Source organism: Lutra lutra, chromosome 3, assembly GCF_902655055.1.
Source record: "Lutra lutra chromosome 3, mLutLut1.2, whole genome shotgun sequence".
NCBI lineage: Eukaryota > Metazoa > Chordata > Mammalia > Carnivora > Mustelidae > Lutra > Lutra lutra.
Genome location: NC_062280.1, coordinates 32,252,942 through 32,268,511, shown reverse-complemented (window position 1 = coordinate 32,268,511; position 15,570 = coordinate 32,252,942). Strand labels below are relative to the sequence as shown.

The 15,570-nt window shown below is 47.1% G+C and overlaps 1 protein-coding gene across 3 annotated transcripts in view; it reads left to right on the top strand.

The window, feature by feature from the left end:
• The first annotated feature begins 446 nt into the window (after positions 1–446).
• Positions 447–15,570, top strand: part of PAX3 (paired box 3) — a 100,066-nt gene continuing 84,942 nt past the window's right edge. For 2 of the 3 annotated variants that reach the window (XM_047723064.1, XM_047723066.1), the window contains exons 1-4: positions 447–904; positions 2,201–2,436; positions 3,817–3,946; positions 5,068–5,202. In XM_047723064.1, coding sequence (XP_047579020.1) covers positions 820–904; positions 2,201–2,436; positions 3,817–3,946; positions 5,068–5,202 — 586 coding nt within the window. In that variant the 5' untranslated portion in view covers positions 447–819. The remainder of the gene's footprint in view (positions 905–2,200; positions 2,437–3,816; positions 3,947–5,067; positions 5,203–15,570) is intronic. The other variant, XM_047723065.1, reaches the window with a different exon arrangement.

Below are 15,570 nucleotides of genomic sequence, written 5' to 3'. Positions count from 1 at the left end.
CAGGTAGAAAAATAGAGACACAGACAAGGAGATGGGACGAGAGGAATAGAATCAGAGACAGAGAAAGACACAGAGATACGCACAGAGACAGAGACAAAGACATGGTTTAAATGAGGGAGAGAGTGACACACGTAGAGTGAGAAAGAGAAATAGGGACTCCTCTTCTCTCTGCAGCTGCTATCTCCCTCGGGCTGTCTCTCCCGGTTTCCACGGGTCTGCCCTTCTCTTCCGGGGAAGGGGCGCAGCGTGGGTCCCTCGCCGGGCCGGCCAAGGCCTTGGCACCGCCGCGGATGGGAAGAGAAAGTGGTCGCTGTCGCCCAATCAGCGCGTGTCTCCGCCACCCGGGACGGTCTCCCCGTCGGCCAATCGCAGCTCAGGGCTCCTGACCAAGCTTTGGGTGAAAGAACTAATAAATGCTCCCGAGCCCGGATCCCTGCACTCGGTGTCACGACGGGAGGAGACTCAGGCCGGCCGCGCTCCCGCCCCCACCCCCCCCTCCCTCGCTCGGCGCGGCGCTCGGAGCCCCCTCCCCAGCGCCCCCAGACTCAGGGCCACTCGCTCAGACTCGCACCAAACTTTTCCGCCCTGGGCTCGCGATCCTGGACTCTGGGGCCTCCCTACCCGCCCCTTTCCCCGGTTCCTTCGCGAGCCTCGCTCTGGACTAGCAGTCTTCGTCCCCGCGTCCCTCCCTCTCTCTCCAGCCTTTTTGGGGAGGGGCTCTCCACGCTCCGGGGAGTTTCCGAGGGTCGCCAAGAGCCGCGCTTGCCTTTCTATTTCGCCTTCACCTGGATATAATTTCCAAGCGAAGCTGCCCCCAGGATGACCACGCTGGCCGGAACTGTGCCCAGGATGATGCGGCCAGGCCCGGGGCAGAACTACCCGCGCAGCGGCTTCCCTCTGGAAGGTAAGGGAGGGCCTCGGCGCCGTCCGGAGCCCAGGGCCGTAGCCGGGCTGCTCCACTCTACCCAGGGTTTCCACTGGCTTCTTTGGCGTGCCCAGGGAGCCCATCCGCTGGGCACCCCTACCCCAGAAGCTAACAGTTGGTCGAGATCTCCACTCGATTTTCTCCCTGCAAACAGAGCGCAGTTCTTTGGGCAAACCTTTGCGGAGCCTGACGGCCAGGCCTGTTCCAGGCGGGTCCACTTTCTCCTGCTGTTTTGGAAATGCCGCGGTGGGGAAGGGATGAACCAGCTCCTGAGCACCAGAAAGCAACTTCTCCGCATTTTGTCCAACCCAAAGCATCTCAAAATGGTCCCGGCAGTTCCCATATTTGCTAAGCTCTTGTTAGTTCCGAAAGACTTTTCTTACCAATGCAAAGTGTAGGGGCAGACATTCCATGGCATTGTGCTGGGAATTTTTAGTATTAATTGACTAATTAATTAGAGTTCCATTCATCTCAAGTGGCATCTTGAAGTTTCCATAAACCTTTTGGGAAACTGCCTTTTGGTCATCTGGAAGTGACTCCTAAGGCAGGAAGACTTGCAAGCCTGAGTGCTTCTGGAGAGTTTGCGGGGCTGGAGTGCCTGAAGGGGATTTTGATCCAGCCACGGCCCTTTAGGCTGGGTCTAGAGTAAAATGTCATCCCAGACCATGAATGGAGGTGAGGGGGTCTGTGAGCAGACCCACCTGTGGGCTCCATCTCAAGGTGTAACAGGTGACACACGCTGCCACCTGAAGCCTCTTTTTAGGACCCTCTTTGACCTTTGACTTCTGCAGTCTTAGCCAGAAACCCAATGGCTGTCATTTCCTCCAAGTCCCTTAGAAAGGGAGCGGTTCCAATGGAGCATGGTTTGGTGTGAGTGGAGGTCCAGAAGGCCAGCGTCTGGGTCAACTTTTCTCTCTGCCAGGACTCTGTTTCTTGAGCAAACCTCAAGATACTGACCGCAGGGTCTCCCCACCTCCCAAAGTTGCCAGATTCTCTGGGCCCAAAAGGAAGACAGTTTCTCTGAGGCAAGTTATTTTGCCATTGTTGGTCCCTTCACACAAGATTATGTGCCCCGGAATTGCTTCATAATTTGAACAGATGTGATTGGAAAAGGATCTGGGGGTGGTAGCTGGGTGTCGAACAATTTCAGCGCTCTGACTGTGACTTACTGATTGCCCAAAAGAGTGCGAAATTATGTGGGCTCATTTTCCAGGCTGCTCTCTGTTCTCTGAAAATGACTTTCTCTCTGCCTCTCTTTTTGCCTTTTGCGCCCAGTGTCTACTCCCCTCGGCCAGGGCCGTGTCAACCAGCTTGGTGGCGTGTTTATCAACGGCAGGCCGCTACCCAACCACATCCGCCACAAGATTGTAGAGATGGCCCACCACGGAATCCGGCCCTGTGTCATCTCCCGCCAGTTGCGTGTGTCCCACGGCTGCGTCTCTAAGATCCTGTGCAGGTACCAGGAGACTGGGTCCATCCGTCCTGGTGCCATTGGCGGCAGCAAGCCCAAGGTGAGCGTGGGGGCCTGGGCCTGGAGGCCTCCGGGTCTGTGGTCTCCCGCCTTAGGGAACATTGGGCAGGGGGCAAGGACTGTCATCTGGGGCTTTCTAAGGAGTTATTTTTCAAGACCGGGAAGGGTCCTTTGGGGTGTATGTGCGTCTATGCTTGTGTATGGTGGGGGTGGGAGGACTCCGTTGCTGACTGGGCCGCTGTTCCTCCATGAATGCTAAGGGAAAACTCCAGCCTTTTTGCAAAGGACATAAAGCATTGTTAAAAATGTGTCGGAACCCTAGTATACTCACCAAATTATTTTAATAGGCAGACACCTAAAACACGCAGTTGGATGTGCCCACCTGTTGCTGGTTTCTTCCCCAAGAGTCTCCCCAGCTCCCACCCACTGCACTGCCCTTGCCAAACCTAATCTAAGGAGCTGCTTTTGGCTTTCTCTCCCACCCTCTGTCCCCAATCTCCTCCTGTCCAAATTGTCTTCAGGGAGTCAAAAGCCAGGGTGATTTGTTTCCTTTGTAAGGAGAAGATGACTTGGCATTTAAAAAGCAGTTTGGTACTATCCTCAAAATATTTTGGTTCCTTTTAAAAAATGAAAGAGTCACACTGGCTAAGGCTCAGTAGGAGGGGATTACACAGGGTCTGTCTTTTCTTCTGGACATGGGGAAAATCCAGTATAATTTCCTAGTTGCCACAGGGCAGAATCAAAAGGAGGGTTCTGGTAAACTGAAGACTTCCAAATGCCGTGCTCCCCATCTTCCCCCCGCCCCAGATCCCCTTGCAAACTCTCCAAGAATCTCTGGGAACTACTTTTATTGAAAAAAAAAAAAAAAGAAAGAAAGAAAAGAAAAGAAAATAGCTACTCTCTCAAATTATCCATATTTGTTATCCATATTTGATTCCTTTTTTTAAAGCCTATATAATTAGCTTTTGCATTTAATTCTGTTCTTCAATTTAGCCAAAATCTTGTGCTTTTTTGGGAGAAGTACAAGTTGCAGATCTCACTTGATTTTTTGCTTCTCTTTCAAACATTCCCCCTTTTTAGTTTCGTTTTCATGTTGTTTCTGTGTAAGGAGTTGACTTTCTTTAGTTTCAGGGATCGGAAAGTATACCCTTCACCACCCCCAAGATGTTATGAGTCTTCTTAATTTATCCTGATTGTCTAAGCTTACCTAGGGAGTATGAGGGTCCCCCAGGTGTCGGGCGATCTCACTTCTACTCCTTCCTGAAAATGAACTTCTTCAGAGAGTTGGGGTCCTTTTGCTGACAAGGGGCCTTCCCCTGGGGGTGCAGGAAAGAGCATCCCGCTGGGTCTGGAAGCCATAGGGCCCCCACATTTGGCCCAGAGTACTGGGTACCAACGCCTGCCTGCCTCTCTCTTAAAGCAGGTGACAACGCCTGACGTGGAGAAGAAAATTGAGGAATACAAAAGAGAGAACCCGGGCATGTTCAGCTGGGAAATTCGAGACAAATTACTTAAGGACGCTGTCTGTGATCGAAACACTGTGCCCTCAGGTACCAGGCCCATTAACGTCTTCCTGAGGCAAGGCCCTCAGACGCTATTCCCCAGGCGGGTCATCCGAGCCACAATACCCCCCGAAGATCGATCTGGGCGATCGGGAGGCAGCCCCTCCCAGGGCCCTGAAATATTCACGAGCCAGACGCGCTCGCGGTGTTTTACCGAGAGGGGGCTGAGCTGCTAGTCCTGGGGCTGAGAGACCGCCAAGGGCTCCCCAAAGAGGAATTCTGTCGAGGAGGCAAAGGCAGGAAACGCGAGGCGGAGACCAGGCGTTTATTAATATTGATGTTCCCTTTTAAAGAGAAACAAATGTTTTGGTAACCCCAGCCGAAGGGAGATGGGGCTGCGCCAGCCGAGGCTTTCCCTTGTGCGCAAAGGAGGGAAGGCTTCAGCAACGGTCCGGATTTTCCCGAGAGTCCCAGGGACCATCCGGCGCCCCGGGCATCCGGGGGGAAGGCGGAGGGAGAAGAGGGACAAACGCAGGGGCGAGCGCGAGGGCGCGCGGGAGAGTTTGTTTTTAATTAAAAGGAAACTCCCTTTCCCCCCTGCAAGAACGAGATATTTCAAGAGTATGGATTTGTTTACCAGACTGGAATCTGGAAAAAATAAATGGGGGAGAGTGCATTTTCTTTTGATTTTTTACAATAGGAAACGATTCTGCAGTTGAAATTTAAACCCTTTATAGCCTCAAAAAAAGCTGAATTGCAGGGGACGGGCCCTCTGTGGTTCTTCCTCCCTTAACGCCAACCGCGGAGGCCCAATACCCAGGTGGCGGTAGGGGATGCTGGGTGGGCTGGCTGGAGAAATCTCTTGGAGTCGAGATCTAGAGCCCCGTCTATAGAGTGAAAAAGGGAAATGCTTTCCGCCGGGACGAGAGGGACAGAGACGGCAGTTCTCTCGGATCTAACTTGGAGGTGAGGATTTTGGGGTGGGGGCAGGTGTTAGAGCGGGAGGTTGAAGGGGTGATAGAAGGTCGAGGATGCCCCAAGATGCAGGAGGAGACAGGCCAATTGTGCAGGGCAGCCGCTCTAGGGTCTGGGCTGGGGATTCGAGGCTCCTTCCTGCACGGCCTGGCAAGGCTCAGTCGTCCGCGCTCCCACCCTCCTCCTGTCCCCAGTGAGTTCCATCAGCCGCATCCTGAGGAGTAAATTCGGGAAAGGCGAAGAAGAGGAGGCTGACCTGGACAGGAAGGAGGCCGAGGAGAGCGAGAAGAAGGCGAAACACAGCATCGATGGCATCCTGAGCGAGCGAGGTAAGCGGCGGCGCGCTTGAGTGGCGCGCTCAGGGCCCGCGCCTCGGCGGCACCCGCGCTCTGACGTCGCGGGCCCGAGCGCGCGGGCCGGCCCCGGCTCGGGTCAAGGTCCCTTTTCGCTCGTATCCACTGCACTCGGGAAAGAGCATTCAAGTGAAAGACTAGAGGCGTACTTGAAGCTAAAACAAAAATCTCTTATCTTTCTTTTCTACTTACAAGTCTTTCTTCTGTACCAGCCTCAGCCGCTCAGAGTCTAGAACTGCGAACTGCGTTTTGGTGCAAGGCAACCCTCTTGCCCTCAGGTGTACGGGGCCGGACGTCTCGGAGCTCTTGAGGGGCTGGGGACAGTGAGCCTCTGGAGATTGAGGGAACTTTTGCGTCCTAAGGGAAGGCCCAGATCTCTAGATAGGTTCCCATCATTAGAGGAGGGGAGGGGAGAGGAGGACTCAAAACTCTTTGGGGGCAGTGTGGCCCCAGAGTTGCACCACCTTGACTGCCTTATAAATACGTACAGAGTACATCATGCATATATATATATATATGTAAGATGGTTGTTTTATGCTTTAAATTGGTTTTCAAATGCGATGGGGTTTGATTTCTGTGTGTGTGTGTGTGTGTGTGTCTAGGAAGGAAAATCAGCTTAAGATGTGGGTTCTTGGAGCTGTGGTGTTGGTCCCCTGTCTTCATCCGAAGGTGTAAGCCACCTGCTCCTTGTTAGCTGTGACCTGTCATCTTCAAGAAAAAGTCTCTCCTTTGGAGCCATAAGTGCAGCCTACTTCCCTTATACCCGCCACACATGGTCTGGGGAATCTAAAGGTGTATCCCTCTTCCCAAAAGGAAAGCCAACCTGTGGAAGTTGAACTGGAAAGGGATCCCTGCAGCAGTTTTCCACTCTGCAGTTTTGGCCTTGGGGATGGTCACACCTCTTCAAAGTCGCAGAGGGTCAGGAGGCGCCTGGCACCCCTGCCACACCCTGAGTTGGCCCCTTCAGGGCCCGGGACTTAGGTGGGTTGTGTTGAGTTTTGACTTGTCCTGGAAGGGTAGGAGGCTCCTCAGGTGGGCTTGGACACCCACTGTGACCAGCTGGGTTTGTACCCTCAGCAGGTTCTCCAGGGTAGGACTGTAGGTAGAAAGCTGGTCACACCTTTTGCTTTCATTGCCCAGCCCAGGTGGATGGCAGCAGCCAAGGCAAAATCTGTCCACAACCTTGAAGAGACACTTAGATTTAGATGTGACAAACTCAAACAGCTGATTTCAGGGATCAACAGAAGTGTCGATGTTCTGGGACACACAGGCAATCAGGAAAAGACACCAAAAACCAAGGCTCGCTGGGCAGGGAAATATATAGGCTGTTGCTTTCCTTAAAAGCAGGGGACTCACAGGGTCTTAGCCTAAGCCCCTCCTTCGGAAGCGGTGCTTTTCTGCTCTAGTCTCTCAGGAGACACCCCAGCTTTTATTCCAGGCTTAGATGCAGCAGAGGGGTACTGGGGAGGGAGGAAGGAGAGAAACAAGCCAATCCCAAACCCAACGGGCCCCTGTGGGCAGAGGGGCAGGAAGCCCAGAGCTATCAGAGAGGTTCAAGAAGCAGCGTGGGGGTAGCACAGTTTGGCTTCTTGTTGCTGGAGGCGCCTGGCGGCAGACTGGCCGCTCCCTCTCAGCACAGGCAACCGAGGCCCAGGAGACAAAACGCCCCAAATGAGCTGGTCAAACATTTGTACAACTTTTCCAGCTTTTACAAAGAAGGCCTTCTCTACACAATCTACACTTGGAGATGAACTTGGGAGACAAAGCCTGGAGAGTCCATTGAAACTCACACTTTAGCTCGGCCCAGACAAAGCTCCAGCTCGCAGCAGCTTGATGTGAACAAAGGAAGGCAACCTTTTTATAATTCAAGGAGAAAAGAAGAGAAAACAGCTCCACAAAGGGCCGAGAATAGACATTACGGGCTTGCAATGAGGGATGAATTATTCAATGAGCTCCAATAGCTGCTGCGCCAGGAAGTTTTATGGACTCTCCAGCGTGGAAAAAGTGGCTATTTCACCTACAAAATGTTTCTAGTCTTTGGGCCGTCTAGCTGGGCCGGCTGCCATTCAAGGGCAATTGCTACCATTTTTAAAATCAGAGTATTCTCCGCAGCGGGGGCTGTACTGCTGAAAACACACACACTCCACAGAGGCTGAAGCCTAATTTAATTTGGGGTTGTCAGAGAAGAGGCAGTGTCCCTCTCTTTAAGCGGCTCTAGCTCCCTTTCCAGATAAGCCCTGGAGGGCAAGAGGGGCAAGGAGAAGGAACAGAGTGAAGGGTAGTTTAAAGGGAAGTCTAGAAACCTCAAAAAATTACCCCTGTTGTTTGGGCACCAAAAGTCAGTGGCTGTTCCACCTGTAAAATAGAACGACTGTTGAGAAAGCCACCCGAGCTCCCTAGCCCAGAAGGAGGAGGCTGGCTGAGAAAGGACCTTTGGGTGCCCTGAGCAGGTCCAGACGCTCCCTTCTAGAGGTTCCAGCTTCCTGGGGGCGGGGGAGTTGGAAGGAAAGGGGGTGTTAAGACTGGCTTTCCGGGGGGACATCTTCCTGCCTGTCAGACTCTAGGACACAGGAAGAGAAGCACCCTGAAAGATGTCAGAGCTGCTCTCATTTTTCTGTCCAGTGTTTGGCCTTTCTCCCAGGTGACCCCTTTTACCTTCTCACTTCCCCTTGTCCCTTGCCCAATCCAAGAGCTGCTCAGCGTGCAGACTCGGCGCGCTCAGGCCCCTGTGCCCTGGCGCGCACTAGACGCTGTGCACCCCTCCTGGGTCCATCCTTCCAGCTCCTTTGCCCGGGTGGAATGAGAAGGTTGGGAGGCCGGGGACAGCAAAGCGCCCCCCACCCACCCACCGCCAGCGCCTGGTCCCGGGCCTCAGGCCAGCACCGAGATCGGAACAGGCGCAGTCGGTGGAGCCAAGCCCCGGTCGCAGCATCGGGGGCCGTGGGTACAGCCTCCTCTGCGGCCACTCAATGGGCGCCTCTGTTCCTCCCCCAGAGCGGCCGAGCGGGCCCGCGGGCGCCGCCACAATGGGTCGGCCCCCACTCCTGCGCCCTGCGCCAAAGCGCCGCGCCGCGCCGCCCCCTCCCCTGCGCTCGGGCCGGCTCGAAGCTTAGCTCGCCGGGCTGCAGCCGACTCAATTGCCTCCTTTATGTCCTTCTCACTTTCATCTAGACACAGCCCGCCTCCCCCCTCTCCTTCTCCTTTTTTTTTTTTTTCTCTCTTGCCTGAGGCTCACATTAGTGAAATTTCTGCAACCTCCCCCCATTTTTTTTTCTTATTTTAAAGAAAGCCCTTAACACAAAAGCAGTGACTAATCAATAGAAACTGCTCCTTCATCTCTTCCTCCTCCTCCTTCTCCTCCTCCTCCTTCTCCTCGTCCCCCAGAAGGGTGACGCTTTTCCTGTTTGTGAGTTTTGGGAAACATTTTTGCTTTGTGCCGTAATGGAATTAGAGGACAGATGAGGACTGTAAATGGGACACGCGACGGCAAGACTCTCGCTTAAATATTTAGATGCAACGTTACAATTACTGACTTGTTGCCGCGGCTTTGAAGTGGCAGCTCGGGAGTGCAGGGGTAGAGAGGCCAGATTGCCCAATTGATGTTTTGACTGGGGCTGGAGATACACTTTCATAGGACTTTGCTTTCCTCCTTTAAAAATCACTAGTGAGCGTGGGAGGGTTGCAACGATTTCAAAGATGAGGCTAAGAGCCCCCAACCATAGGTCGTTTCAGGCTTATACTCCGTTCGAATCTCTCGCTTCCTATTTGACACTTAGGAAAAGCAGGTCTTTTTTTTTTTTTTTTTTTAATTTGAGAAAGTAAAAGTGACAAAAGTTTTGCTCGAGTCCCGTTTTGTTTGTAAACTTGTGAGCTTTTCTTGAAATATCTAGGACGACGTCAGCTTTTCAGCGGGACATAAGAGAAAGCAACTAAAAACGCGGAAAAAATTTAAAGGCCCTCGAACTATTTCATTTCCAATGGAATCACGAAAGGAGCACTTTATCATTAGCGGGAGCTACTGAAGTCGAAAGGAACGGAATGCCGTTTCTTCCCCCCGACTTAGCAAGGAAGGACATTTTGGCGCGAGGCAAAGCGGGGGAGGCGGGGGTGGGGTGGGGTGGGGGGAAGAAACTTTCCCACAGACTGAAATCATGGGGTATAAGATCTTAGGTTTGTGGCATCGGACGGAACCTTTATTAAAGTGGACAGCCCACTCTCCAAGTCCATTTGTCAGAATCCCAAATTTGACCCCAATGTCGGCCTCTAGTCTTTTGAGCGAATTTTTTGTTTTCTGAAGCCCTTAGGTTACTCAAAAAGGAAATAGCACCCATTTAAAAGTGTATTGGAAATATCAAAACTTCAATCAAATTAAAACACCACGTTGCGTTCTTTTCAAGGACATAGCGGTAGCGATTTTTCTGTTGGGATGGGAAAGAAAGAAAGAGAAAAAGAAAGAAAGAAAACAAACCACCAGAATTCGGGTCTTGTAGGTTTTTCTTTTTTGCTTATTTGTTTTGTTTGGTTGGCTGGGGCATGTTTACTTTCTAGCCTTATTGAAAACATGCAGATTTTCTAATTAATGCTTGAAATCGTATGTTTATTTTGGGGCTGGATTTGATTGTTGATAGCACCGGAACGGGACGTAGGGGCTTCAAGTGCGTAATAATTACTGAAGGGTCATTTAAGAGTCCCCAGGGCTTCGCAATAAAACCCACCGGGGCGTTGAGGCAAAACCAGCAAGTGCTCCGCGGTTCAGGAGAGAGGGATATGCTGAAATCAATCAGGTGAATAAGAGCATTGCCACTAAAACCCAGTTGCAATATCCATGAATAAATATATTTGAAGACAAAAAAAAAAAAATCCTTCCTAACCATGAGGTTAAATGTTTAAGTCCTACGAAAGTAAATGGCCAACGAAAATTAAAAGTTGGAACAGCACCTACAAAGAGAGACAGAGTTTGTCCAGGACTGGGGGGACAGAGAAGTTTCAGTTCGGCGGGGTTCTAGACAGGTAACTTATTTATGCGGGTAAATAAAGATTAAGGAACCATTAAGAATGTACATATATAACTAACACGACACTAACAGACAATTAAGCAGTCAGTTTAATGCCTTATCTCACTGGCTGCTCTGGGGTTGTTTTACAACTAGGAATTAAAATCTGAAAAGGAAGTTTTCAGCAGCTCTGGCCAAATATTGATTAAGTAGCTGTTTGTTGATAGCATTGTTACGCATTAAAAGGCCGGGATCCCGGCCCCTCAGTGGCCATCTTCTATTGTGAGGGATTCTTAACCACAGAGATCAAAGCGGGATCATTTCAACTTATCTGTCTTGGAAAATCCTCCTTTTCCTCTGAAACCTCTAAGGAGGATTGGCCAAATTCTCTTTAAGAAATAGGAACCCAAACCAGTTACATGTCGTAGGTTTGTAGAGAAGAGATTCATGGGGTGTTTTTAATTATCCTATGGTGATTTCTTGTTTAGAGCTTAGGCTAAGATGGTGAATTTATCATCAAATAGATTCTCATTTTTGGAGGGTGGCCGGAGACACGGAAGCTACTATCTGCATGTCCCTAAATTTTTAAATATGGAAATTTCTTTCACCGAGTTGCCTTCTAAGCTGGAATGATGGAAGGGACAGATGTCAGATTTTTTATGTAAAACTGGGTGGGGAATAATTAAATACATGGGAAACTGGGAGTTATACTGACTACATTTCTCTACATGTGTTTCTATATTTTTGTGTGTTTATAGATGGTTATATGAGTCTCATGTATATTTTAACCCCCTACAATGTAGGCGAATACATGTATTTGTGTGTATAGTTTGTGCATCGTTAGAGTTTATAAGTTCGTCACTATGAATTAAGCTGGCAGTAAACTATTTCCAGTTGCACAAAAGTAAAAGCTCATTTGTCCAGTGCATTACACTTCTAGAGTCATCAGAATTTGAGGTAACAGCATAGCCTCCCAATTCTTATTAAGCACTGCTGTTGAATGCTAGGAAAAAAAATAAATAAAAATCTTCCCCTGAATGATTTTATGACTGCTTGGCTGTTGATTTTTAGATGAACTATTAGCCTTTTTTTGTTTGTTTGTTTTAGCTTAAGAATTCAATATATTTGGATTGATTTTTTTCTTTTATTATGAGAGCTAAAATTCCTGCAAGGGCTTTTTTGGAAATACCATCTCTGTGCCTAATTTGCAAATGCCAACAAATCACTCTGAGGTTGTGAAATTTATGCCAGATTCAGGCTTTGGATATTCAAATGTGCATCATGGATTTGTCTTCCTGAATCTCCTTCTCTGACTGTGCTCATTGTAGTACTAAATAATTGTGCATAGGACTGTATCTTTATTTCATTTTGGTTTTATTCTTTCTTGTTCACTCCTTTTTTTTTTTTAAGATTTTGTTTATTTATTTGAAAGAGAAAGAGAGAGAGCAGAGAGGTCAGAGGGAGAAGCAGACTCCCCGCTGAGCAGAGAGCCCGACTAGGGACTCCTTCAGAGACTCCAGGATCATGACCTGAGCCAAAGGCAGTCGCATAACCAACTGAGCCACCCAGGAACCCTCTTGTTCACTCTTGAATAAGAGGGGTCTTGACATACATATATTTTCTATATGTCATATCTATATCTATATTTTCTTGATGTACTGGATATTTTCTAATATATTCTATTCTTATCTCCCAATTAATTAATATTCTACCTATGCTCAAATGTTTTTTGATATAACCCAAATCATTTGAGTGTAGAGCAACTGTCTGAAATGGATTAAGCTGGAAGGGTGAGTCAGCTCAGATATGTTTTGGTTACCTTGTCCTGGGTCCAGATGTAACATTAGAGAGTTCTTTGTTGCATATTCCACATGTACATGTATATTTCATATACATATGGAGTTAAAATAACTTTCCCCTCTTGGGTATCAGGCTATGTGTTCATATACTGTCAGGGAGGGCAGCAAAATTAGGCTCTAAACTAGGTCTGATCTCAGTACCAGGGAAGAATTACTGACTCAAGAACTGGCTTATGTCAATTATATCTCAATAAAGTTGGGAAAATTAAATATGATTTTGATATTATTGTAAAAAGAAGAAGAAGAAGGAGGAGGAGAAGGAGGAGGAGAACTGGCTGCCTTTAGCTGAGGAATTGTGGCCAGAGAAAGTGAAAGGGAATTTTAGTAGTTGCCCTTCTCTTGGAAGATTCATACCAATGTGGGACCATCTTCTGCTCTGTTGGGAAAGCTTTTCTTGCCCCGTTGTTCCTGGTCTCTGGTAGAGATTGTCACAGTTCAGCTCTCAGTTCTGTCTTGCAGTGTTGGGCCAAACACTGAGCCCCAGTAGCATTGAATTTTTGCTGGAATTGGGACTTCTGTCTCCTAAGAAAGCTTTATCTCAAATTATCTGTGTTAGGATTATGCTCTTAAATAACCAGAATATATATAATTTCCAGTTTGTAACTGGAAGGAACAGGCACAGTTGTCAAAATGCCCATTAACATTACAAAACCTCTCTTCAAGGGAGATGAGTTAGAAACTTCACCATTGTTAAAAGAAATATGAAAACCATAGAAATTAGTTGCTGAGGATGATTAAGGAAGGGTTCAATGAATTCTTACCTTCAATGTCTGTTTTCTTAACTTCCTGATAAAAACTAAGAAATGACGAACAGATAACTTCTATCTTTAAAGAAGAAAGTGTATATTACTAAAGGGTGGTGTACAATTTAGAATTTGATTTGATGCACATTTCTCCTAGGAAGGAAAATCCTAAGAAAGAGTTACCTTGTACATTGCATGCAGCAAAGTTTGTAGCATTTAGATTTTTGCTGTAGGATTTCAAGTAAACAACAACACAACAACAAAGAACCTCTTCTCTTTGGGGTGAAGCAACTTGATCAAAGTAGTCTGAGTTTTTATGCCCTCCTTACTGCAGTGATTGGGAAGTCAATCTTTCTCAGTAAAACAAATTAGAACTTATGACAGGCAATAACAAACTAGCTGGCTGTTTGTCTCCTTCAACCCACTTAGGGATTTCGTGACTGTAGGTACTTTTCTTTGGCCAGATTTAATGCATTGATAGCAGTAGAGTAACAAAATCTCGGTTCTAGGACCTCATCGATGGATTCCATTTAAAAATAGCTAATCAAAATACTTGTGACAAGGATGGGAGACTCTGTTTGGCTGACCAACATGGAACTGAGGGAGAGGAAATACCACTGATTTTTAGCATTAAAAAATGTCTAAGATCATATTGTGAGTTCAAATAATACAGTTTTATGGAGGCTTAAATGTAAATTTTGAGAATTTTTCTAAATTTTATTTTTTATAAACATATATTTTTATCCCCAGGGGTACAGGTCTGCGAATCGCCAGGTTTACACACTTCACAGCACTCACCATAGCACATACCCTCCCCAATATCCATAACCCCACCCCCCCTCTCCCAACCCCCCTCCCCCCATCAACCCTCAGTTTGTTAAATTTTGAGAATTTTTATAATTGGCTTGTAGGCATATTTCTGGAAACAACTGCAGAATTAAATGTCCCTGCCTTTATGTCATTAGATGGAAACAATAAATAAGTTAGGGTAAAATAGTTAAGAAGGGAAAGTTAATTGCTGTGCAGTTTATATTGTAACATGGGATTGCTTTAATGTTTGTGTACTTTCCTAGTGAATATTTACATAGTGACATACAAATTTGCATTTTTAATAGAAAGCCTACATTTGTAGGCTGAGGATTTTACAGGTACACAGATATGCTAACAGTACACCCAATATACCTCTCTTACCTTTTTTTTTTTTTTTTGGCAAACCCTAGTATAGACATAATTTCTCCAGCCTACAAGAACTTGGGCATTGTATGGAGACGTTAATATGTTCCTTATTTCCCTTATAGGGCATACCATTTTTTTTTTAAGATTTTATTTATTTATTTGGCAGACAGAGATCACAAGTAGGCAGAGAGGCAGGCAGAGAGAGGAGGAAGCAGGCTTCCCGTGGAGCAGAGAGCCCGATGCGGGCCGATCCCAGGACCCTGAGATCATGACCTGAGCCCAAAGCAGAGGCCTCAACCCAGGTGCCCCGGGGAATATCTTTTTAAAGAAATTTTTATTTTAAATAATTGTAGGCTTAGAGAGTCTATCTTCAAACGTATTTTAAAATTCTCCCAATATTCTAATATATTATCTTAATTAAGAAAATCTTGGCCAGTGGGGGTGAGTGAGTGTGTGTGTGTGTGTGTGTGTGTGTGTCAATTACCATGGTTGAGCTTAACCTGAACTAAATGGTCCAATTCATTTTATTATAAGAAAAGCAACAGGTTTCTTCTTTCTGAATCCCTACTTGGCCAGTTTCCTGATTGAGGGCCACTAAAGCATTTGAGTGTTGTCTGTTCTGACTTAAACACACCCCAAGTCTCTCTTCCTGCCTTTGCTTGCACTGTTAAGAGCCTATTACCCAAGGCAAAAGTGGCCTTTTTTTGCATCCCTTATTTCACTCTAAAATTGTGACCAAGCACATTTAAGTGTGACCCCTTGAACTTCAGTTTTGACATATGTAAGATGGGCCATATCATACCAGCTTCCCAGGGTGCTATGAGAAGAAAATGAGAAGATGCAAGTTGTATGCAAATTACATGTATCATAGGAAAATTCAAAATCTTGGGGGAGGAAACCCTCCGAACATGCAGAAAGTGACCAGCCTGCTGGCAGATGGGCTCTGCCCAAAGGCAGATAAAAGCTTAATTCAGAGCTTAGGAGCAACAATGAAGGAGCATGCACACAAACACACACACACACACACACACACACACACACACACACACACTTCACTTTCACTGTGTCAAAAAATGGAGTTTGTAAGCCGCTATTTAATATAATAGATTTTATTGACTTAGCAGATAAGAAAAATAGCAAAATTCTAAAGCCGTTCATTGAGATGTCAAAAGATATTTCTGAATTATTTTTTCTCCTAGTTCTGCAAAGATTACTCTTCTTTCTTAGATTAACTTGGCTTTTTCAGAGTCCTCCAAATTAAACTCTTCTTTCTTTCTTTCTTTCATTGTTTGTTTTTCAACAGGTTCTTCTCACTCTTTCAGACATTGACAAACAGGCTGCTTTTTGAAAATAGGTCTCATGCATGCATGCCTTTGTACTCCTGAAATTCTGTCGAAATGCTTCATTTTACGGAATTGCTTTTGCACAATTTCTCATTCTGTGCCCTCTTCAGGCTACTTCATTGTTCTTAAGTATCTTCTTAGCTCCCCATGTGAGACTGTGTACATTCCTCTTTCTTTGTGCATGATTCTACTTAACCCCCTCTCCTATCAAATTTGAGTTCACAAATAT